This window comes from Dromiciops gliroides, chromosome 1 (genome assembly GCF_019393635.1).
Source record: "Dromiciops gliroides isolate mDroGli1 chromosome 1, mDroGli1.pri, whole genome shotgun sequence".
Lineage (NCBI taxonomy): Eukaryota > Metazoa > Chordata > Mammalia > Microbiotheria > Microbiotheriidae > Dromiciops > Dromiciops gliroides.
Window position 1 is genome coordinate 320653818 of NC_057861.1, and position 25547 is coordinate 320679364.

Consider the following 25547-nt stretch of genomic DNA (forward strand, 5'->3'; position numbering starts at 1 on the left):
TTTGTTTCCAGTCTCTTTATCTTTTTTTTTTTTTTTTGCGGGGCAGTGGGGGTTAAGTGACTTGCCCAAGGTCACACAGCTAGTAAGTGTCAAGTGTCTGAGGCCGGATTTGAACTCAGGAACTCCTGAATCCAGGGCAGGTGCTTTATCCACTGGGCCACCTAGCCGCCCCCTTTTTGTTATCTTTTTTTTTTTTTTTTTTTGCATCCAGTCTCTTTAAAAAAAAAAAATTGTCTTTCAATATTTACATGCCACACAGTGATCACTAGATATGACCTGGAGTCAGGAAGACCTGCATTCCAATACTGCCATAGGCAATTAATAATTGTCTGACCCTGAGCAAGTCATTTAACCTCTATTTGCACATCTATAAAATGAAAATGATACCACCACTTACCTCCCAGGGGTTTTGTGAGAATCAAATGAGATAATAATTATAAAGCACCTAGTTTAGTGCCTAGCACATAGTAAACCACCAAGTAGATTTTGGCTATTGTTCTTCTTCTTATTTTTACAATAGGAAAAGTAATAGTATCTCCCTCTGAGTTATTGTGACGACAAAACGAGGTAGTATTTTAAAAATGCTGTGCAGACTTCAAAACCCTAGATGTTAGTTGTTATTATTTTTTGATCAGTGGGGAATGACATATTTAAAATACTCAGAAAATTCAGTTCAACAAACTTAGTACAGGACATGTTGCTGATCATTGGGGATATAAAGATAAGAAACAATCCATATCTTTAATGAGCTTACATTTAAAAATGTGTTGGAATTAGGTCATTCTTGATAATATTGAAATCTTTGGGCTTTGGACTCTTTTAAGAGGTTGAATGAGTAGGGCTAAATTTGGTCCAAAAGAAAATTTGCTTGAGCCACCCAACCCAGATTTTGTGAACAAATACTGTTATCATTAAGCATATAGACTTTTAAATTAAATTTGAACAGATGTATCCTCACCCCTTTTGCTACTCCAGTGAGTTTTCTGTTGTAAATAAACACTCCTTCCTATTTTTTTTTCTTTTTAGTTCGATCTTAAGCAATGGTTAAACTCCACTAAACCTCCTCTGTCTGATCGTACCAGGCTCCTGGAGTCCATTCATTTGGCACTTACTGCCTGGGGCCTTGAACCAGATGAAGACATTTTGATGTCATTCAATATTTTTTGTAAACACTGGACTTATCTCCTTCTGTACCAGTTTCCTGACCAGTACAGTGACATTCTAAGGTTGCTCATGCAGAGTAAGTATATTTAGTTCTTGATTCTAATGTTATCAGTTACTTCACAATCAACATTTTTATTTTTATTTTTTTATTTTTTATTTACCATTTTTATTAATTTCATCTTTCTTTTCCAATACAATGTAAGCTCCTCAAAGCTAGGGATTGTCTTGTTTTTGCCTTTGTATCCCTGTTGTTGTGAAATTGAATTTATGGATAATTAAAATTCATTCATAAAAGTTATTAATATTTGGCAAGAAGGGAGTCTCGTGAAATTCCAGTTTCCCCTAAAACTTTCAATAGAAACAGAGGAAAAGGAAGAGTGGGAACTTCCTATAAGATTTCACTGCATGGGAATTTTGTGAAACTAATAATGTATTGAATAGTGATCACCTTCCCCTCATAAACTAGCCATTTGGGGTCTAGAGGTGGCAGCACCAATCCTTTTGAATTGGATGATGCATACTCAAATGGGGACAAGTTTGAGACTGTAAATTTTATGTGGGTCAGTTCCCTGGGAATCTGGTTTTTAAAAATTAATGAAAATTAGGTGTACATATGTGTGTGTGTGTGTGTGTGTGTGTGTGTGTGTGTGTGTGTGTGTAAAATCCTTTGATTTATGCTAGTGGAAGAACACTGAAATGTGAAATGTGCTGTGTACGTGCTATTGTTTTTAAAGCAGCACAAGCTTAAACTTTAGAAAAAAAGGTAAAAAGATGGGGTCCTTTTTTTAGCTTATTTTTATTTCAAATTTTCAAAAGAATTGTACTTTATATATGTTTGTTTGTTTTTGTTTTTGTTTTGTGGGGCAATGGGGGTTAAGTGACTTGCCCAGGGTCACACAGCTAGTAAGTGTTAAGTGTCTGAGGCTGGATTTGAACTCGGGTACTCCTGAATCCAGGGCCAGCGCTTTAACCACTGCACCATTTAGCTGCCCCCCTGTACTTTATATATGTACAACATTGCCAGCAACTTTCTCTGCTCATATTTTTTTCAGCATTTGTATCTACTTAGGCAAAGAGCTATGTAATTTCATTTTAAAGTTTCAGAAAAGGGTTTGTTAATACCAGTTTTGACCCCTTCAGAGCAATGGAGTTGTATGTCCATAGGTGCAAGTGATGTGGAAAATAAAAGGCAGAGAAACTCTGATCATCCTAGAAACTGATTGCTCTTCCTGACTGAGGTTATACTCCAGAAGCTCCTTCTGTGTTCATTGTCCTCTTGGCTCATTAGCATTCCTTCTCTTTAATATCCACAGCCTTAGGTTCACATTAAGTCTCAGGTGGGAGAGAAGTTAACTTTTTGGCCACCTTTTGTCAAGGTCAGGTTGCTGAGAGATTCTTACCCTACTAACACCTCAGCCCAGGTAGCCTTGACCACATTAACTCCCAGACAAAACCAAACTGTTAAGAAACACTGAAAATCATGAAATTGCTATGTTAATTCCATTCAATACTTTTTCACAAATAATTTGTGATATAATCCTGTCTCTGTTACTTACTTTTGCTTCCACACTCTCTGGTCCAACCAGACTGACTTTCTTGCTGATCCTTGCATAGGACTTTCCATTCCCTTTCTCCATAGCCATTAAGCAGTTTCTGTTTTATGCTTGGAATACTCTCCCTCTTCGCTTTTGTTCCCTTTCTCCCCTTCAAGACTCAGCTAAAGCATCAAACTTTTACATGGAGCCTTTTCTACTTTTCCACAGTCACTAGTGGCCTCCCTCCCAAATGAGCTTCTATTTATCTTATAGATATTTATGTGTCTCTCTTGATAGCATAGAAACTCTTTGAGGTCAGAGACTGTTTAATTTTATCTCTGTATACACAGCACCTAACATAATACCTGCCATATAGGACATTCCTCAAATATGCTTGTTCATTGCCTTATATAACCTATAGCAAGTGTGACTCTTCATCTCTCAGAGAGATTTCATTTCTCTGAGGTTCAGTTTTCATTTATAAAATGAGGAAAGGTTTCTTCTAAGGTTTCTTCCAGATCTGTTAATCATGTGATGTTAATGCCCTAGCAAACTAAAATGTTTAAAGTGTTTATTCGGGAATTTAATTATTCATTCATTCATTCATTCATTCATTCATTCATTCATTCATTTAATTATTTATTTTTTTGGTGAAGCAGTTGGGGTTAAGTGACTTGCCCGGAGTCACACAGCTAGTAAGTGTTAAGTGTCTGTGGTCAAATTTGAACTCAGTTCCTCCTGAATCCAGGACTGGTACTCTATCCACTGCACCATCTAGCTGCCCCCAGATTTAATTTTTTTTTCCACTAATTTATTATAACCTAGTAACCACCAGATATCAGGCTAAACATTGTTGTATATAATATAGCTATTTTAGTAGTAATAATAAGTCGTTCTTTTCTTTTCCAAGGCTCAGCTGAGCAGCTATTGAGTCCTGAATGTTGGAAGGCAACCCTAAAGGCTCTGGGCTGCTTCTCATCTGAAAGCAAAGAAGGGGACTGTCCACTTCCTATAACCGAGAACCCTGCATTTCCAAGTTCTCCCAATATTCTCTTGTCAGATGAACAGGTATATGACTTTTGTCTTTTAAATCTTTCGCCCTAAACTAATCACTTTCTCTTTTTTTTTTTTATGCTACTGTACTTTTAGGTTGAATAAGAAAACCTAAATTTATCTGAAAAAAAATAGCCTGCTTTTTGTGTACTGTTGTTTTTGTTTCATTTGATTATCAACTTTATGATTTCCCATCTCTTCATTTTCCTGTACCTAGAATGCTCTTACCCTTTCCTTCTCTCTGTCCTTGCCTGTTAAATTCTACACTGAAAGGTATAGGTTAACCTCCTGATGAAATCTCTTCTTGACCACTCTAGTTCAAAGTGATCTTTCTACAAACTTGAGTAACACTCATTATTTATAACATTAATTTAGTATATGCTTCATGTTATCTCGTATTATTAGTCATCTTTTATATGTATATGTCTTATCTTACCATGTTAGAAGACTGTTCTTCATAATGCCTAATAGAGTATTTTGAACATAATAGGTACGCAAAAAAATTTATTGGTTGTTGATTATTCTTTCAGGTAATGGAGACGATACAGTGGCTTTCAAATTTTTTCTATAAGTTACGGTTATCCAAGTTGGACTTTAAGAGCTTTGGATTATTTTCAAAGTGGACGCCTTATGTGGCAGATGTGAGGAAATTATTGGAATATCTTGTGAAACGGCTGATTGCCTCTGAAATGGCTTGCTTGGGGCAAGACCCATTAACTAACAGTAGAACAGGTAATAAGCTTTTAGTGCAACATAGAGCTTCTTTTAAAGAAATCTGAAAAGACTTGTTAGGACGTTTAGATCTTGTTTTGTGACAAAGCTGTATATCTTATCTGTCAGAATGAAAAGATGGAAAATCTATAGTGTGAGTGTGAGAAATTCTTCATACCTTACAGTCATTCATACATTATGGATGCTTGATACAGCTTGTCCTTGACCCTCCTTTGGAGCAAAGAGTGATGAGGAAAATTTTAATCTTTATCTTATTGTTCATACTATTTCTCTTTTTGAACACAATGTTCTAGAAGTTTAAATAGTCATCCTGGGAAAATAAAAAATGGTATTTCCGGGTACTTTATATAAGTGAAATTTCATTATAATAAAAATAGTTATTTGATTTAATGAAACTTCACTGAAAGAAATGAAAGCGTTTCCTTTCTTTAATTGACTTTCACCTCATGGACCCACCTGCTGTAGTCACATGGTTACCATGTGAATGTGATATTCAGATTAGGAGAATCTGAATTTTTAAAATAATTTTTTGAGTGAGATTGCTTGAATATCCCTTTATTCTCTAAAAATTGTTGTACCTTATTTCAGTGTTGAGATCTCTTCATTCACTAATTGTCCAACTCTTCAAGCCATGGATTCTGGTTTTAGAAGACAATACAAGGTAAATACATTTTTTAGATATTTGAATACCCAAGGAAGTCATAATTTTCAAGTTCCCCTGATATTTTAGTGTCAGTGATTAGTATATTGCCATATTATCTTTTCAGTGTTGTAACATTTAAATTTTAAAAATGATTCCTTATTCATCATTGGTAAGGAACTTTCTCTTTGAAACGGTTGAGTTCTACCTCTAATAGCTTCAGAACAATAGCTAATCAAAAACAGAAGAGAGTGAATGAATTTATTAATGCTTAATGCCTAGAATTGAGCTAGTCATTGGAGATACTAGTAGAAAAGCAAGATAGCCTTTGCTCTTTCAAAGTGCTCACATTCTAATGTGATGGATTTAAATGATGATTTAAATTTGTTGCTGACATTCAGATTACCTGCTCAGCATCTCCACCTGGATGTGCCACTGGTGTCTAAAAAATCAGTAGTATATTGAGGTCTCTTATCCAGAAAGCTTAGAATGGTCCATTACTTCTTTACTGTGGCTATTCTCTTCTGATGCAGATTGAAACGCTCATACTTTATACAATTCTTGTCCAATATTTAAAGTATGCACTTTCTTTGGAATCTACAAAATACGTAGACTGGCCTTCCTCTTGTTTTTGGTTTTATATTGTGCAGATAGTAGTGTGTAACTCAAGCTGTCACTCTCATCTCTCATTCTTGCTATTTAAGTGACTTAACATGTTTTTATGGCCATGTTCCCAGTAATATCTTTTATTACATTTCCCACATTTATGTAATTGCTGATAACATCCTGTGGGTTACTTGATACTAATCATCTATCTTTACATTGCCCTTTGAGTTGTTCTTCTTTTCCCTTACCTTTGATGCTTACTGGCACTCAACCCTTATTTTTGTGCTAATTCCATAAGGTGATGAAACTGAACACTCACTTTCAATTGTCCATTAGCATGACTCACTTTACTTAGGTGGGTGCTGCTACTCAAAGTTTCTGGTTTAGGAGGCAGCTAGGTGGCGCAGTGGAGAAAGCACTGGCCCTGGATTCAGGAGAACCTGAGTTCAAATTTGGCCTTAGACACTTGACACTTACTAGCTGTGTGACCCTGGGCAAGTCAGTTAACCCTCATTGCCCCACCAAAAAAAACACACAATTTCTGTTTTTCAGAGTTTGAGAAATTGCATATTGAAATTACTCTTTTATACATATGTATTATGAGTTAATGTTTCTTTTACAGCCATGACTTTAATGTTTTGACTATAGTATTAATAACTTTAATTCATTCAGTTTAACATGTAACTCTTGTTAAATAAATACACTATTTAGCAAGCTTTTAATACTTTTATGGGATTAGAGCTGTTCAAAGTTGTAATGGGCTGTGTTATGGAGTAGTGGGTCTCTACTACAAAATGTTTTGAGCAGAAGAAAGATTATCTATCTGGGATGCTAGAAAAGAGAGGGTTTCCATATTGGGTTGAAGGTTGGACTAGATGATGCCTAGAGTAAGGTACCTTTTGATTCTAAAATTTTGACCCTGTTTTTGTCAAAGGTGTACTTTCAAATTGTTGAAGTTTCTGGTATTCAAAATGTGGAGAATGAAGTTTGTCAAAAGGAATTCACACCTTCACAAAACTTATGTGGAAATTAGGTTTATAACAAGGGGAATAAACACATGTTGAATTCAAAGTGGAGCAAAGAATTCATGGTTCTTACAGAAGTTTTAATTTTTATAGTAGCAGGACAAAGGGAAGTGGGGATACCAGGAAGGGGTGTAACATGGGAGGGGGAACTGTGCAGTAAAGATGTGGGACACCAAAAACCACACTCCATGGAGAGGAGTAGGGTGAAGGCAAAAGCGGCCTTCTTTTCCCATGAGAACTGCTAAACTATGAACATAGGTCCCCTTACCTGCAGAAGACCCCAGCTACACAAGCATTATTCATTCTGGCATAGTCTAGCTGGTGCCTGTCTTGTCTTCCAAGGGACACAGGGAGTCCAGCTTGGGGTGCAACAACAAATTGTGTTAGCTCAGGGGGAGCTTCATCCTTGGCACATTCGGGGCCTTCTGTGTACTCTGCTTCCAGTGTTTTTGGAAAATATGGCAATGCAAGAAATCAGGTCAAGTTGAATTTAGGGCAATAAGTTTTATGGAGTATTGGCCATATAGTATGAAATTGACTTGGTGGTAGGCAAGCCTAAAGTGGCTTTTATTGTGGCTCTCTTAACATTTGCATCCACCTTTTGAGCATTCTGAATTATTTAGTCAGTGTTATACAAATATGAGAAGTTTTTCCTATAGAGAACATTTTCTTATGAAATTTCTGGGCATTCAACTTGGCCCCATGGGTGGGGACAGTGTGTTGCAACTGCTAATACAAAAAATGAAATATGATCACAGTGTGTGAGGAACGGGTACGGTGATACAGTGATATAAACTGAATGATTAAAAAGATGTCACGAAATGGCACTTTTAATAACATGCTTTCTTGTGCCAGGCCAAACCCCGAAACCACAGTGAAAGAACAGAGGAGTGGCCAAACTGACCTGGCCCCTATTTCAAGCTAGATAGTCCTACAACTTAATGCTCTTGATGTTCTTTAAAAGTGATGAGGCTGGTTCCTGCAGGGTTTCCCATAGATTAAGCAAATTTAATCCCTGGTGCTTTGGTTTTTAACTCTTTTTTTTTTTTTTTTTTTGCTTTAAAGCAGTCAGCGTTATTATCCATGGCTGGAAAGTGATGCATCCATGGCCTCAAGTGTGGTACATTTGTTTGCTGAATGTATTGAGATTTTACATGAAAGTTTTAAAGGTAAGCAAAATGCCAAATTATGGATGGCACTAGTAATTTTCCCTGTCTCTATAAGTTATTTGGTTAATCTTTGGTCTCCACACCCTTTCTTTTATTTCATTTTGGTTATAAATATCGTCTTCCTGGGTGTGTTTGTCCATGTATTTTCCACAAGACCCCAGAATGACTTAGAAAAAGAGGTTCTTTTTGCGTTTTATTTTGTTGTAATTTGGCCTTGGATCACAGAGTGAAAACAAATATGAGTGGGGAAAATGTGCCAAAATTAGATTTTCAGGTTTCCTGAGGAAGCTTAACTGGAGTAAATCACTCACCATAAGATGATGAAAAAGTCCTATTCACCCAACATTTTGCCAGTTGGAGAGATATGGCAGCTAAGGGAAACACCAGGCTAGAACATAAATTCATAAAATCATATGGTGGAGGATTGTAGAAGATAATATTATTACCTCATAAAACTGTAAAAAGCAATGAAGGGGGGCAGCTAGGTGGCGCAGTGGATAGAGCACCAGCCCTGGAGTCAGGAGTACTTGAGTTCAAATCCGGCCTCAGACACTTAACACGAGCTGTGTGACCGAGGGCAAGTCACTTAAGCCCAATTGCCTCACTTAAAAAAAAAAAAAAAGCAACGAAGGGAATTAAAGCAAGAGAGCTAAGTAAGCCACATCATCTCAAGGGTAGATAAGGATGAAACTGGAAAGAAGACAATCAATAGATGAAAAAATGGAAAACATCTTTAAAGATTTCTATGGCAAAATAATTTGTCAGTGACAGTGGAGAACACTGCATTTGGATTCTAATACCCACTCTCCAATGTGCTGTGTGAAACAGTAAAGATGGCACTGATGAAAACAAAGATTGGCAGAGTGATAGAAACAGACCAGTAATACATAGAGGTGGGACATGCTGGACACAACGTGATTTTTAGGGCATTAAAGTTTGATTCTCAAGGTAGCTGAAAGAGGGGAGAATAACTAAGGCTTGGAGAAAATCTTAGATTCCCCAAAAGGCAATTGAGATGATATCAGTTACCACCAACCCATAGGCTGACTTTTCCTTCTCTAAAAAATTTTTGTGAGAAATAATATAAACATGCAGTGACATTGTGTTTTTCTATCTTAATAAAGGTAGGAAAAGAGAACAGAGCAGACAGGCTTTGCTTACTGCTGTACTGCTTTGCTCCACAGACTATTGGACCTTGCCATGTGCTCTGCCATTGTACCCAAGGAGCATCATCCTTGCTCATGAACCTTTCTGTGTCATCAAAGCCTTCTATTAGAATATGAGCTTATTTGGAGTAGGGTTTGTCTTGATTTTCTGTTTGTGTCTATAGCACTTAGCACAGTGTTTAGCACGTAGTGATTGTTTAACAAATGATGATTCATTCATTCATTCCATAAATGGTGTTTTATGGCAGGCCACATCTTTAAATTCACACAACTGAAAGGTATAGAAAATATAAAATCCCACCATGCCTTTCTGTTTCTCGACTCTAAAAACACATTTAAATTTGGTAGAACAAAATGTCACCATAAAAGCTTTGCTCTAAGAATGTTTTTTCCATGAATATATCAAATTACACAAAATTCTTTGAAAGGTACAACACTGATTATTTTGTTCAACTTTCTGAATATTAAAATATTAAGGGGGTGCAGCTAGGTGATGCAGTGGATAAAGCACCCGCCCTGGATTCAGGAGGACCTGAGTTCAAAGCCAGCTTCAGACACTTGACACTAGCTGTAGGACTGTGGGCAAGTCACTTAACCCTTACTGCCCTGCAAAAAAACAAAAAAACAAAACCAAATATACATATTAAGGGAGGCATAAAATAAGGAGATGTATGCTTGCCAAAAATGTTGGCTGCTTTTATGGGGGATGTGGAGTACAGATGGAAAAGGGATTCCCTATAGATGGTGGGGAAGGAGGGAGGAGAATTTAGATGCTTCAATTTGCAGATTGTATCAAACTCTTGAATGTTGCATGGCTTTTTAAATAGAATCCAAAATTACTGAGAAGATATCAACTTAACTTCCTACCTAGAAAAAACCAAATGGATGAATAATACCTATTATTTCTTCAGTACAAATAATCTGGTTGGTAGGTGTTACTGAAGGAGTGGGAGTGGATGGTGGCATTTGAAAGAAAAGAGACCATATAGAATTATTTTCTAGATGTTTGACAATAAAGGGTGGGGGGTGAAAGAGGGGACAGTGGCTTCAGATATGAGGGGCTAGCAGGATCAACAGGTACCAACTTGAGTCCACAGGCTTCCCCTCTGAATCCCTGGTCCTTGGACCTGAAGTTGTTCTTTGGTATCCACTCTTCCCCTCTTAAAATCCAGGCTTTTCCTCTAAAATCTTCACACAAAATCTCCCCCTTTAGCTGGTCTTCTTAGAATACATTAATTTACCTCAGCTCATCTATCTGTTTGTTTATTTATTCAATAATTAGCATTTTTATTTAAAGTTTTGAGTTCCAAATTTTATCCCTCCTTCCCTCCCTGCCCAACGTAGTAAGCAATCAGATATAGGTTATACGTGTGCTATTATGTAAAACATTACTGTATTAGTCATTTTGTACAAGAAAATTTGAATAAAAGAAAAAAGTGAAAGTGAAAAATAGCACGCTTCAGTCTGTGTTCAGTTAGTATCAGTTCTTTCTTTGGAAGTGGATAGTATGCTTCATCAGGAGTCTTTTGGGATTGTTTCAGATCATTGTATTGTTGAAAATAGTTAAGTCATCCACAGTTCTTCATCAAACAACATTGCTGTCAATGTGCATAATATTCTCCTGGTTCTGCTCTCTTCACTATCCATCAGTTCATACAAGTCTTTCCAGGCCTTTCTGAAGTCATCCTGTTTGTCATTTCTTATAGCACAATAATATTCCATCACTATCATATACCACAGCTTGTTTAGCCATTCTGATGGGCATTCCCTTGATGTCCAATTCTTAGCTACCACAAAAAGAGCTGCTATAAATGTTTTTTTTTCAAATAGGTATTTTTTTCTTTTTGGGGATGTCTTTGGGATATAAACCTAGCAGTGGTATTGCTGGATCAAAGGGTATGCAGTTTTATAGTCCTTTGGGCATAGTTTCAAATTGCTGTCCAGAATGGTTGGATCAGTTCACAATAATTTACCACAGTATAGCCATTCTATAGTCTATCAGTAATCACTTTGTTTCTGTTTTTGCTACTACATAAAATGCTACTACCATAAGTGTTTTGGTATGGATGAGCTACCTTAGGACTAATATGAATAAGGTTCTTTCCATCCCGTGACATAGAACTTTCCAAAAAGGACATAATTTCCTTTATCTCTCATCAAATATATCAAGTGTTGTCTTTTATTTTTTAAAGCCTGTTTTCCCTTTTTCTCCATAGGAGATATCTATAACCCCTGAATTCCCTACCCCCCTTCCCCATTTTATCTCATGTCTTCTGTGTTTTGTATTTTTTTTTTACTAAGAATTTTCTCATTGCTGTCATTTATATAGAGCTTTAAGATTTTTATAGTGCTTTACATATAGTAACTCACTTGATCCTCATAACCACCCTGTGAGTTATATACTATATTAATATATCCACTGTACAGTTGAAGCAAGTGAGACAGAGGTGAAATGACTAGTCTAGGGTTACACAGCTAGTAAGGAGGGTCTCTAAAGCCATATTTGAACTTAGGTCTCCCCGACTCTGGTGCTTTCTCTACTGTTCTACCCAGCTGCCTCATCACTTTTCATCTTTTTCCTATCTGGTTTAGCTGAAGGCTTTCTACATGGGAGCCTGAGGCATATTCTTTTGCAGGGCCTTCCAGGATACCTCTACTTTAAAAAAAAATTTTTTTTTTTTGATGGGGCAATTGGGGTTAAATGACTTGCCCAGGGTCACACAGCTAGTAAGTGTCAAGTGTCAGAGGTCATATTTGAACTCAGGTCCTCCTGAATCCAGGGCCAGTGCTCTATCCACTGCGCCACCTAGCTGCCCCCTACCTTTACATTTTAAAAAAAATAAAAGTATTTTATTATTTTCCAGTTACATGTAGAGATAGTTTTCAACATTTATTTATATAAGATTTCCAATTTCCAATTTTTCTCCCTTCCTCCCATCCCTCCCCCACTCCCCTAGACAGCAGATTATCTGATATAGGGGTGTGTGTATGTTTGTATGTGTGTATGTGTGTGTGTGTGTGTGTGTGTGTGTGTGTGTGTGTGTGTGTGTGTATATATATATATATATATATATATATATATATAAAATAACATTAAACATATTTCTGCATTAGTCATGTTATGAGAAGAATCAGAGCAAAAAGGAAAAACCTTAAAAAAGAAAAACCAAGAACAAAAGAAATAGTATGGTCCAATCAGCATCCATATTCTACAGTTCTTTTTTTTTTTTTCCCCTGGATTTGGAGAGCCTTTTCCATCATGAGTCCCCTGGTACTTTCTTGTACCATTGTATTGCTGAGAAGAATCAAGTCTATCACAGTTGATCAACACATAATGTTGATGATACTGTGTATAATGTTCTTCTGGTTCTGCTCATCATCAGTTCATGCAAGTCCTTCCAGGTTTCTCTGAACTCTTCCTGCTCATCATTTCTTACAGCACAATAGTATTCCATTACATTCATATACCACAACTTGTTCAGCCCTTCCCCAATTGATGGGCAACCCCTCAATTTCCAATTCCTTGCCACCACAAAAAGAGCAGCTATAAATATTTTTGTACATGTGGGTCCTTTCCCCTTTTTTATGATCTCTTTGGGGAAAAGACCCCAAAGTCCTACCTTTACATTTTAAAGGCAACTTAGGCTGCATTTGAAAAATTCTATCGGGTAAGAAGAGATCATAAGATCATACGTTTAGAGGTTGTGGAGACCTTAGAAGCCATTTAGTCCAAATGCATCATTTACAGATAAGGAAACTGATTCCTTGGGTGGTTATTACTCGCCTAAGCTCACAGGTTATTAGTAGCAGAGCAGAGCTTTGACCTCACGTACTTTGGCATTATTATAATGCCACTTCAGCTCTTGTATGCCTTCCTCCTTTCTCCCTGATTGGAGAGAGTTGAGCTGGAGCTCTTCCAAGATTCTTATTTATTTAGAGGAGGCCCAGAGCAGATGCCTCATCACTTCCACTGGTACTATTACTCTCCTACTTTCTTTCCCCTTTTCAGCTTATTTTTATGTGTTGTCTTCCCTCATTGGATTGTGAACTTCTTGTATCCCAGTGCTTAGCACAATACATAGACGGCATTTAATATGTCTACAAAGTTTGGTTAACATTTACAACTTTGAGTTTTAAGTTATTTTTTTGATAGCTGAAATTTTTTTGGTGATTTTTGTTTTATATGCTGACAACTATAATATTTTTAAACTAATTTTTTTTTTTAAACTTAGATAAACTCTTGCCTGGTGAGGAAGGAGCACTTCGGCTACACTTGATGCATTATTGTGAATCATGCACTGCACCCAAAATGCCAGAATTTATTCTCTTTGCTTTCCATAATGAATACCGAAAACTTCCATGGAGGGACATGTACCCGGACCAAGTACTAATGGAAGCATTCTTCAAAGTAAGCACTTTGTAGAAGGTTAAAGATACTGATTTTCTAATTAAGAGTATGCAACTTTGTCAGTATTTAAAAGACTTTGAAGAACATCAGAATCAATGGAATATATTTTCTGAAATCTGGATTTTTTTTTGAAGTCTGATTTATATGACACTGTTAAATACATATAACATCTACAAGTCAAAAATTAGCTAATGGCAAAAGTTTAGTGGGTGTCATTCTTTTTTCCCTTAGACTTTAGCAATGTTACATATCTACTCTTAGTAGGGTAAGGATTCCTTTAATAATGACATTTATCTTTAAATTGTCTTTTGATTAGACAGCGTGACTAGTTTTCTAGCTATAGACACCATAGCATTATCTAAAGTTAAAAATTAATACTTAAAATTCAAAGTGATTTTTGAATCTTTATTTTCTGTAAGCTGCTCTGTAAAGTGTATAATTAGGGGGAAGTATACCTTGGATTGCAATGTATTCGCATTAGGCATCACTGATTTTTTGTGTGTGTGTGTGGGGGGGGGCGGCAATGGGGGTTAAGTGACTTGCCCAGGGTCACATAGCTAGTAAGTGTCAAGTGTCTGAGGCTGGATTTGAACTCAGGTAATCCTGACTCCAGGGCTGGTGCTTTATCCACTGCGCCACCTGGCTGCCCCAGCATCACTGATTTTTAACATGTAGAACTTGAGATTGCATGAAGAAATGATTTGGCATGTAAATGTTTAATTCTGCAAAAAAAAATATCAAATGTTTTTGATTATTACATTACTGTTGAGAAAATAGTACATTTTATACATATGATTTACAACTATCAGTCACATTGATAGGTATATTCCATTTTTAACCATCTTTGACATGATGATATCAGACTTTTACTTAGCTGCCTCTGTTCTGGCCTAGGTTTGATTCAGGCCAAGTCTCTGATGGTTTAGGTTCAGGTTCAGTATTGGAACAAAATGAGACTATCGCAGGTCATTGAACAGTTAACAAAAATAGATTAACTTTTCAACAAAACAGAAGAATTTTTAATAAGAATAGGTATTGTGAACACTGCAGAGGGCCTGAATAGGTCCCCTTTGCCTGAGTTATCCATGGTAGTAATCTAGCAGAGTCTAAGGGCACACCTTGGAGTACCTCCTGGATGTTTTGTACTCAGACAAGTCAAAAGTGATGCCAACAGTCTCAACTTTTAGTCTCCTGAGCCAACCAAGACTTGATGATGATCGTGATAGTTTTTAATATATATATATTTTGGTGAGGCAATAGGGGTTAAGTGACTTGCCCAGGGTCATACAGCTAGTAAGTGTTAAGTGTCTGAGGTCGGATTTGAACTCAGGTCCTTCTGACTCCAGGGCCAGTGGTCTATCCACTACATCACCTAGCTGCCCCCTGATAGTTTTTAAGGAAAAAATAGGCTAATTTATATGGAGGGGAGGGGATAGACTATTGTTCCTCCCACAGAGGAGCACTTTAGTCTGGAAAGGTACCAGGATGTTGAGTGGGGCCATAGGCGAGTAGATTGACACAACACACCTCAGCCAGAAACAATAGCAGTTGATTTGATTATGGTTCATGGTTCCATGGTGTAAGTAGGTAGGTATTTTGAGAGGAGGGAATGAAAGAAAGAAATGATAGTCTCAGGTGTGATCAGCAAGATGATTGGTAAGACTTTTATAATCTGTTCCTACTTTTTAAAACCTTAAGTAGTTCATAATCTAAATGTGTTCTCTCCCTTTTTTAAAAAACAAAATTGACTTTATTGATGTATTTTTGTACATTTCCAACATTTCCTAATGTATCCATCCTCTGACCACTTTTAGAGACTCCTCTTTTAACAGGATTAAAAAAGAGGGGGGGAGGGAAATTAAGCAAAATTAGTTAACATATCAAAAAAAAATTCTGATTTTATGTGCAGTGTTCCATAACCATAGCCTGTCACCTTTACAAAGGAACAGAGGGAGGGGCCTTCTCATTTATTTTTGGGGGCTCTGCTTGGTCATTATCATTTTGTAGCATTGAGTTTCCATCATTTTGTTGTTCTTTTCTTTTACAAAAATGTAAAAGTAGATGTCTATTAAGTGAGAATAGCTAAACAGATTGTGGTACATGAATATTGCATAATTTTACGGTGCTATGAGAAATTACAAATATGTTGACAAAAACATGGGAAAACTTGCATGATTTGTTTGATGCACACTGAAGTAAGAAGAACAAGGAAAGAAATATGTACAATGACTACAACTATATTTATGCACAGCTACTTTTATGTACCACAACTTACTTAGCTATTCCTCAATTAATAGACATGTACTTTGTTTACATTTCTTTGCTACTACAAAAAGTGTGCTGCTATAAATATTTTGGTGCACGTGGAGCCTTTCTTTTTTTGTCTTTCACTAGTAGAATTGTTGAGGTCTAAGCATAGTAGTAAAATATCTGGGTCAAAGATTACAGACATTTTATTCACTTCTTTACATAATTCCAAATTGCTTTCCTGTATTGTCAGATCAATTTATAGTTCCATTAATATTGTATTAGTATGACTGTCTCAACAACTCCAACATTAATCATTCTCATCTTTTGTCATCTTGACCAGTTTACTGGGTATAAAGTGAAATGTTAGAGTTGTTTTGATTTACGTTTTCCTTATTAGTGATATGGAACATTTTTTTTATATAGTTGCTAATAGTTTGTAAGTATTTTGAAAATAAAAAAAAATATCCTTTTTCTTGTATCCTATCCTAAACATATTACCACATCTATTAGAATTTTCCTTTTGTATTAAAAACAGTTGTTTTTGGTTTTTTGGTTTTTTGGTTTTGGTGAGGCAATTGGGGTTAAGTGACTTGCCCAGGATCACATAGCTAGTAAGTGTTAAGTGTCTGAGGCTGGATTTGAACTTAGGTCCTCCTGAATCCAGGGTCGGTGCTCTATCCACTGTGCCACCTAGCTGCCCCAGATTTAGTTATTTGTAAGAATGAATAAAACATAAGCTATTTAACACTGATTTTGTATCCCTGCTCAATAAAAAGGGAAGATCTCTCATTGAACCTCAATTTATTAGTACTTCTACATTTTGAATCCTGAGGAATGTTCAAAGAAGCTGACAGTGAGTTTTATTTCCAGTCTCAGAGAAGAGACACTTAATGAATGACTTTACAACTATTTGAGTATGTAAAGGAACAAGGGTTCCAAGTAGTTATTCTTTTGTCTGTACTAAGGAATAAACAAGAGAAAATGGGCTTAACTTTATGAGGAGGAATAGTTTAAAAAATACTGATAGTTTACTTTTGTGGAGTGCTTTATAATTTATGAAACATTTTCCTCACATTCTTAAGCGTTTTTAAATTTCTGTTTGGCAGATGAGGAAACTAAGTCATGGTGAGGTTAAGTAACTGTTCCATGGTCACATGACTAGTAAATGACAAACGGAGGGAGACACTTAGGTCTGATGAAACTAAATTCAATTTTCTTTCCTTTCTATAAGGAAAATCACTGTGGCTCTCATAACAGCAGTGGAATAAGGAGATTGGAAGAGTTTTGTCCTGTAAATCTATTAGATATACATGCTTTATCTTATATATTTTAAGATGTTGACCTGTCCAGAGTCAGTTGGTCCTTTTCAGCTCTGTATTTCTATTGCTGTAATGATATTTGATCAAGTAGGGGAGCATTAATTAAAAACAAATTACAAGTAACAACTAATATATCATTAAGAAAGGAATGAAGGAGAATGAGTCTTTATCAAATGACAGAGCCAGAATTAGGGGGTAAGAAAGCCAGTCATGTGAGACACAACACACATGAGATACAAATAGGGATAATTTTGAATGTTATTTTTCCAAAATGTCAGTACATTTTTAATGCCAGAAAATAATTCCTTCCATGACTTGTAGGTGGTTTAAAAATTTATTTAGGTGATAAATCAAGTCTTTGTTCCATTAATCCAATGGATAATAATACCAGGGGTGCTGCCTAGGACACATAAATGCTTTATCCTACCTTTACTGCACAGAATTTATCATGTGTATATATGTAGACTGAAGTGAATTGTTGATCTTGATTTTTAAAGGAAATGATTTTATATTGTTCTTTCCTTAAAAGAAACAAGGATTCTGGAGGAATCATTCATTATTTGCTTTACAAAAAAGTAACCAAAGTATTCCTTTAAAAATAACAAGCTCAATATATATATATGTATGTGTGTGTGTGTACACATATATGTATACACATACACACACATATTGAACTTCCCTAGTTCATTTAAAAGTACTTGTAATTTGCAAAAACAAAATTTAAACACGAATTTTTCAAGATATTATTATATAAAAAAAGAATTGTTTCCTTAATAGTTTTTTTTTTAAGTGAGGCAATTGGGGTTAAGTGACTTGCCCAGGGTCACACAGCTAGTAAGTGTTAAGTGTCTGAGGCCGGATTTGAACTCAGGTACTCCTGAATCCAGGGCCGGTGCTCTATCCACTGTGCCACCTAGCCGCCCCTCCTTAACAGTTTTGATCTGTTTTCTCTTAGGTGGAAAGAGGAAGCCCCAAGAGCTGTTTCTTATTCATGGGGACTGTTTTATGTGAAGTAAACTGGGTTAGTGTGCTGGCTGATGCCTGGAATCCCAATCCCCATCCAGAAACACGAAGCATGATTGTCTGTCTGCTCTTCATGATCATCTTACTGGCAAAAGAAGATCAGCTCGTAGACCAAGCAGTAAGTCTTAAGAGGTTAAAAGCCTGGCACATCTTCGTAAATATCCCTTTCCTACTTAGGCCCCACATATTTCAGTTACATTATTTTAGCATGTTAACTTTTTTTGTACATATGTTTAGTATGAGAAGATACTAAAAGAACCAGAGGAAGAACTCCACCACATCTGGCAGATCCCCTCTAGAGAATGTGTGGGAAGAAATGGACAAAAATAACACTAGATAAGAGTGACATTGTTTTGGATTCTAAAAGTGGAGGAGAAACAATGAGAACATAGTTTTTTTGAATATAGTCTGAGTCTTGACTGTAAAGTAATACGGCTTATTTTCTTAATTTAGCTTTGTTCTGAAGATAGCTATCTTTAAGGGAGAGTATTCATTAGGAAGTAGTAAATTAGAAAAAAATCAATTTTAATCTTTATCAACAAAAATCTGCCTTTTCTCCTTCCTGTTCCTTCCCTCTTTCTGAGAATGAAAGAAAAAAAATAAACCCCTGTCAGAAACATGTTTAGTCAAAGCAAAACAAATTCCCACTTTGGCTATATATATTTTTTAAAAGTCTCAGTTTGCACGCTGACACCATCACCTCTCTATCAGTAAGTGGGTAGTATATTTCATCATTTGGTATCCTGGTTGGTCATTGTGTTGATCAGAGTTCTTAAGTGTTTCCAAGTTCGTTTATCTTTCCTGTATTGTTTTTATAGCATAAATTGTTCTCCTGCTTGAATTAACTTCCTTTTTCATCAGTTCTTAAATGTCTTTCCAGGTTTCTCAGAAATAATCCCCTTCCTCATTTCTTTTTTAGAAAAATTCTGGGGGCAGCTAGGTGGCACAGTAGATAAAGCACTGGTCCTGGATTCAAGAGGACTTGAGTTCAAATCCGGTGTCAGACACTTGATCCTTACTAGCACTGTGACCCTGGGCAAGTCACTTAACCCTCATTGCCCTGCTCCCCCAAGCCCCCCGAAAAATCAATTTCATTTTATTTGCAGTTCCATATTTTCTCCTCCCTTGTTTTCTGCCCATTGAGAATGCAAGAAATACAAAACCTTTTAAAAATATGAGGTCATATAAAACATATACATACTTAATCTTATATATTTTAAGGTATTTCTGCATTAACCATGTTGGGGGAGGAAGAAGAAAAATAAAATGAGAGGAAAAAAGTATCCTTTAATCTGTACTCTGAGTCTATCACTTCTAAATCTGATAGCATTTTTCATTCTGAGTCCTTCTGAATTGTGGTGGGTCATTGTGTTGATCAGACATACCAAGTCTTTTACAGCTGATTATTGTACAGTAGTACTGGTACTGTGTAAAGTATTTTTGTGGGTCCACTCACTTCACTTTGCATCAGTTCATGTAATTCTTCCCAGATTTTTCAGAAACCATTTCCTTCTTTGGTGGGGGGGTGGGGGGGGTGGGGCTGGGCAATGATGGTTAAGCGACTTGCCCAAGGTCACACAGCTAGAAAGTGTCAAGTGTCTGAGGCCAGATTTGAGCTCAGGTCCTCCTGAATCCAGGGCCAGTGCTTTATCTACTGCACCACCTAGATGTCCCTTCTTCATTCTTTCTTTCTTTCTTTCTTTCTTTTTTTTATTTATTTTATTTTTTCCAGTTACATGTAAGGGTAGTTTTCAACATTCATTTTCATAAGATTTAGAGTTCCAAATTTTTCTCCCTCCCTCCTTTTCCTTCCCCTTCCACAAGACTGCAACCAGGTTATGTATGTATAATCCACAAGTGTTCTTTTTATCAGTTCTTTCTATGGGGGTGGATAGTAAGTTTCCTCAGTTCCTTGAGATTGTCATTGCATTGCTGAGAGTAGTTAAGTCATTCACAATTGCTCCTTGAATAATACTGCTGTCACTATGCACAATATCTTCCCAGCTCTGCTCACTTCACTATACATTGATGTTCATTAGTCTTTCTAGGTTTTTCTGCGATCACATGTTTGTCATTTCCTATAGCACAAGACCATTCCACCATAATCATATAGCACAGCTTCTTCCATCATTCCTCAATTGATGGACATTCCCTTGATTCTCAATTCTTAGCCTCCACCAAGAGTTGCTATAAATATTTTTTGTACAGTTTTCCCCCTTTTCTCTTTTTCATGATTACTATTGTTAACTGTTTCCCTTCTATCCTATTCCCTTCCCCATGATATTTATTCTATTATCCCTCTTCTTTCATCCTATCACTCTTCAAAAGGGATTTGCTTCTGTCTGTCCCCTTCCCCACTCTGCCCTTCCTTCTTTTGCCCCTCTCTCTTTATCTCCTTCCCCTCCTATTTTCCCACAGGGTTAGAGAGATTACTCCACCCAATTGAGTGTGTCCATTATTCCCTCTTTGAGCCAATTCTAATGAGATCAAGGTCTTTGAGCCAATTCTGATGAGTGTTAGGCTCATTTACTACCCAAATTAAATAGATTATTCCACCCAGTTGGGTGTGTGTGTGTTAGTTCCTCTTTGAGGCAGCTCTGATGAGTTTAAGGTCTTTGAGCCTTTTCTGATGAGTGTAAAATTCATTTACTGCCCTGCTCTTCTCCCATTTCTTCCCCCACTCCATAAGCTTTTTCCTGTTTCTTTCATGTAGGATTTCACCTCTACCTTTTCCCCTCCCCCAGTGCATTCCCCTCACCCCTCAATTTAACCCTAGGGATGTCATCATGGGGCAGTGGACAAAGCATCAACCCATGACCCAGGGGGATCCCAGCCAAAACCCAGCCTCAGACACAAGACAGTCACCCACTGTACAAACCCAGGTATATCCCCCACCTTCAATTTTTTTATAGTTCTCTAGGGTCTTGTATTTGAAAGTCAAATTTGCCAATCATTTCAGGTCTTTTTATCATGAATACCTGAAAGTTCTCTCTTTCATTAAAGTCCCATTTTTTCCTCTGAAAGAAAATGATGAGTTTTGCTGGGTGGGTTATTCTTGGTTGTAATCCCATTTCCTTTGCCCTTTGGAATATCATATTCCATGCCCTCTTGTCCTTTAATGTAGAAGCTGCTAGTTCTTGAGTTATCCTGAGTGGGGCTCCACAGTACTTGAATTCTTTCTTTTTGACAGCTTGCAATATTTTCTCCTTGATCTAAGAACTTTAGAATTTGGCTATAATATTCCTAGGAGTTTTCCTTTTGGCATCTCTTTGAGGAGGTGATTGGTGAATTCTTTCAATTTCCATTTTAGCTTCTGCTTCTGGAATTTCAGGGCAATTTTCCCTGAGAATATCTTGGAAGATGGTGTCTAAGCCCTTTCCTTGATCATGGTTTTCAGGTAGACCAATAATTTTCAAATTATCTCTCCTGGACCTATTTTCTAAGTCAGCAATTTTTCCCAGAAGATATTTCACATTGCCCTCTATTATTTTATTCATTTGGATTTGCTTTATTGTGTCTTGGTTTCTCATAATGTCACTGGCTTCCATTTGTTCAATCCTAATTCTTAGGCAATTATTTTCATCAGAGAGCTTTTCCATTTTGACTTTTCAAACTATTGACATTTTTCTCATGTCTTTCCTGCATCACCGTCATTTCTCTTTCCATTTTTTCTTCTACCTCTCTAACTTTATCTTCTTTTTTTTTTCTTTTTTCCTTTTTTCCTTTTTTCTTTTTTGAGGCAATTGGGGTTAAGTGACTTGCCCAGGGTCACACAGCTAATAAGTGTTAAGTGTCTGAAGCTGGATTTGAACTCAGGTCCTCCTGAATCCAGGGCCAGTGCTCTATCCTCTGAGCCACCTAGCTGCCCCTCTAACTTTATCTTCAAAGTCCTTTTTGAGTGCCTCTATGGCCTGAGACCAATTCATATTTTTCTTGGAAGCTTTAGATATAGGGGCCCTGATGTTGACATCTTCCTCTGAGGGTGCACCTCAGTCTTCCTTGTTACTGAAGAAACTTTCTATGGTCCTCACCTTTCTCTGTCTTCTCATCTTGTCTTTCTTTTACTTGACTTTTAGCTCCTTAAAGTGGGGCACTGTTTCCAGGCTGCAATATCCCAAGCTTCAGTCCCAGGTGGGTATGATTTAAGGAGGATCAGGTTCTTCACTTGCCTGGCCTGTTCCCTGATCCTTAGATGACCCCAGACCAACTTGCTAATCAACCAGCTTTGTGTGTTGTGGTTGTCAGCTCTGATGAGCCTGTTCCCCTCCCCCACCTGGGCTACTGCTACTCAAGCCTACATCCTGGTTCCCAGCAGGGGTGAAAAACCCAAGTTCTGCATCAGCCCCAGCATAGACCTCTGTGGTCTCCCCTCTGCCAAGGGCTCAGCCCATTCACCAGACTGTGAGCTTAGTTCCAGATGACACTGGCACTGCAGCTGATTCAGAGCCTCTGGGGGGGGGGGGGTCTCCTTCTCTGGTGAGGCCTTCCTGGGACTGGATCTGTGTCAGGGTGACTGTGGGGTTGGGCTCGACTCCTGTCTCAGCACAGCAGCTCCCTCCTTTTGACCTTCCAAGCCATTCTTCTGTTAGAAGATGATTTCAACACATTCTTCTGTGAGTTTTACTGCTCTAGGCATTTTCCTGTGGCATTATTTGGATGTTTTTTGGAGCAATTGTGTCATGAGTTCAAGAGCTCTTCCTTCCTTATTTCTTGCAACACATCAAATTTAAATACCATAATTTGTTCAGCCATTCCCCAGTTGTTGTGGGCCATATCACTTTCCAATTTTTTGCCACTGTAAGAAGAGCTGCTAAAAAGATTTTTGTACATACTGGTGTTCTTCTTAATTCAGATCCTTAACTTTTTTCTTCTTTATTTTTTGTTTAGATTATCTGGGTCTAAACAGGCTAAATTGAGGTCTTCTACTATGACAGTTTTACTGTCTACTTCTCTCTGTAATGAATTTAACTTTTCCTTTAGGCATTTAGATGCTATGCCATTTGGTACATTTTCAGCAAAATGTCATTTTCCTGTTTGCCTCTTTTAATTGTTTGTTTTCACTATTGTCTTGTCCATGATCATGCTTGCAACTCTGCTCTTTTTTAACTTCAGCTTCAAAATTTTACTCCAGTGCCTCATTTTAACTCCATGAGAGTCTTAGTTTTAAGTGTATTTCTTGTAAATGACATATTGTTAGATTCAGCTTTCTAGTTATTCTGCTCTCTTCTTCCAATTTATAGGTGACTTTATTCCATTCGCATTCACAGTTATGATGTTTAATAATGTATTTCCCTCTATCCTATTCTCTTATACTTTTCCTTGTCTTTGTTACTTGCCCCTTTATAAAGAAGAGGATGGTCAGGGAGAAGTATGCATGGCACCAGAGGCCAAGTTTTGGTGCAGTCTGTTTCTACTCCCCTATCTCTTTTCTTTTACTTTACCCAGATTTCAGTCATATAAGTCACATAAGATAAGAATATAAATTCTTATCATTTCTTTCTTTTAAACTCCTCTTTACCATCCACCCTCCTAGAGTTAATTTTACTTAGGACTTACCTCTCCCTTAATCTACCTTTCTTTTTTTTTTCATGCATTTATCTGTCCCCCTTTTTTTATTTCCCTGTTTTGTGAAATGTATTTCTTTACCTCTGTGTGTTTGTGTGTGTGTGTGTGTGTGTGTGTGTGTTTGTGTTGTGTAGGAGAGAGAGATAGAGACTGAGTGAGCATAAATGTATTCTTTCTGTCTTTTGACCAGTTCAGATCAGAGTGAGGTTCATATGTCACCTGCTTCCTCTTTTTATTCTTCCTTGTTTGCATAGTATTCTATTTGTTTATCCCGATTATGTGTGATAATTTTCCATGTCTTTTCTCCCCTTCCTTACCCCCATCCTCATGTATTCTTCTTCCCCTTTTTTGTTTTAAGAACATCAAAACATAACAAAATCACTCTCAAGTCCCTTCTGTCTTATTAGACTTCCTCTCTGAACCCTGATGATGATATTCTGAGGGACACATGTATCATCTCCCTGTCTTAGAAAGTAAACAGTTTATCCTTTTTTATTCCTGTATGAATGATTGCTCGTATTTACTTTTATGTGTTTCTATTGCTTCCCGTGTTTATATTTCAGAATTTCTCTGCAACTCTAGTCTTCCCATTAAAAATGTTAGGAAGTCCTCATTTCATTAATGGTTTTTTTCCCCTCTGTATAATTATTATATTCAGTTTTGCCAGTTATGTTGTTATTTTATCCTTCATTTCTGAAGAGGAGCATGTCATTGGGAGCTGGTGTCATGACTTGCAGTGAATTGGATTTAAGTGAGGGAGGGCTGTGCAAAGCCACCAGCCTCACTTTCTGCTCCAGAGTCATCTGAGTCCAGTGGTAATACATGCATCAGGATGACTGGAGATGACCCCAGATGCTTGAGGCAATCAGGGTTAAGTGACTTGTCCAGGGTCATAGAGCTGGTAAGTGTTAAGTGTCAGAGGCCAGATTTGAACTCAGGTCCCCCTGACCCTAGGGCTTAGTGCTCTAGCCACTGCACCACTTAGCTGCCCTGCTGGTTATATTATTCTTAGTTGTAAGCCTCTATCTTTTGCTTTCTGAAATATCCTATTCCAAGTTCTCTGCTCCTTTATTATGATGTCTGCTAAATATTTTGGGATCTTTACTATGGTTCCTAGATACTAGAATTCTTTACTTCTGGCTGCTTGCAATATTTTTTCTTTGACCTGAGAGGTCTGGATTTTGGCTGTAATATTCCTAGAAGTTTTCATTTTGGGACTTTCAGGAGATAACCAATGTATTTTTTCCTATTTTCACTCTGCCTTCTGGTTCTAAGAGATGTGGGTGATTTTCTTTTATGATTTCATTTTTCAGAAAACTTAATGATTCTTATATTATTTCTCTTTAATCTTTTTTCCAGGCAGTTTTTTTCTTTTTCTGTGAGATATCTTACATTTTTTCTATCTTTTGGTCTTTTGAGATTGTTTTAATATTTCTTGTTGTCCTATAGAATCATTAGCTTTTATTTGATCTCTTCTACATTTGGTCAATTTTTTTGGTCTATTCTGTTTTGTCTATCCTAAACTTCAGGGAATTTGTTTCTTTGGTAAGGTTTTATATTTCTTTTTTTAAGCTATTATTTCTCTTTCCAATTCTTTCTTCCATAGTTATTATTTATTTTCCATTTTTTTTCCTCTGCCACTCTCATTTCATTTGAACAGGATTTTGGGGGTGGGGGGGACAGTTAGGTTTAAGTGACTTGCCCAGGGTCACACAGCTAGTAAGTGTCAAGTTTCTGAGGCCAGACTTGAACTTAAGTCCTCCTGAATCCAGGACCAGTGCTTTATCTACTGCTCCCCCTAGCTGCCCTGCTCTCATTTCATTTATAGAAAACATAGTCAACCCTTAAAAAAACCAACCCACAACCACTTGCATCTCAGGAATTCTTGTTGA

At 37.0% G+C, this 25547-nt stretch overlaps 1 protein-coding gene across 3 annotated transcripts in view; it reads left to right on the forward strand.

Moving 5' to 3' along the window:
• EPG5 (ectopic P-granules autophagy protein 5 homolog) overlaps nucleotides 1-25547 on the forward strand; it is a 144126-nt gene that overhangs the window by 95709 nt on the left and 22870 nt on the right. For 2 of the 3 annotated variants that reach the window (XM_043968814.1, XM_043968831.1), the window contains exons 31-37: nucleotides 1027-1240; nucleotides 3610-3767; nucleotides 4283-4484; nucleotides 5073-5145; nucleotides 7821-7924; nucleotides 13323-13498; nucleotides 18023-18208. In XM_043968814.1, coding sequence (XP_043824749.1) covers nucleotides 1027-1240; nucleotides 3610-3767; nucleotides 4283-4484; nucleotides 5073-5145; nucleotides 7821-7924; nucleotides 13323-13498; nucleotides 18023-18208 — 1113 coding nt within the window. The remainder of the gene's footprint in view (nucleotides 1-1026; nucleotides 1241-3609; nucleotides 3768-4282; nucleotides 4485-5072; nucleotides 5146-7820; nucleotides 7925-13322; nucleotides 13499-18022; nucleotides 18209-25547) is intronic. The other variant, XM_043968820.1, reaches the window with a different exon arrangement.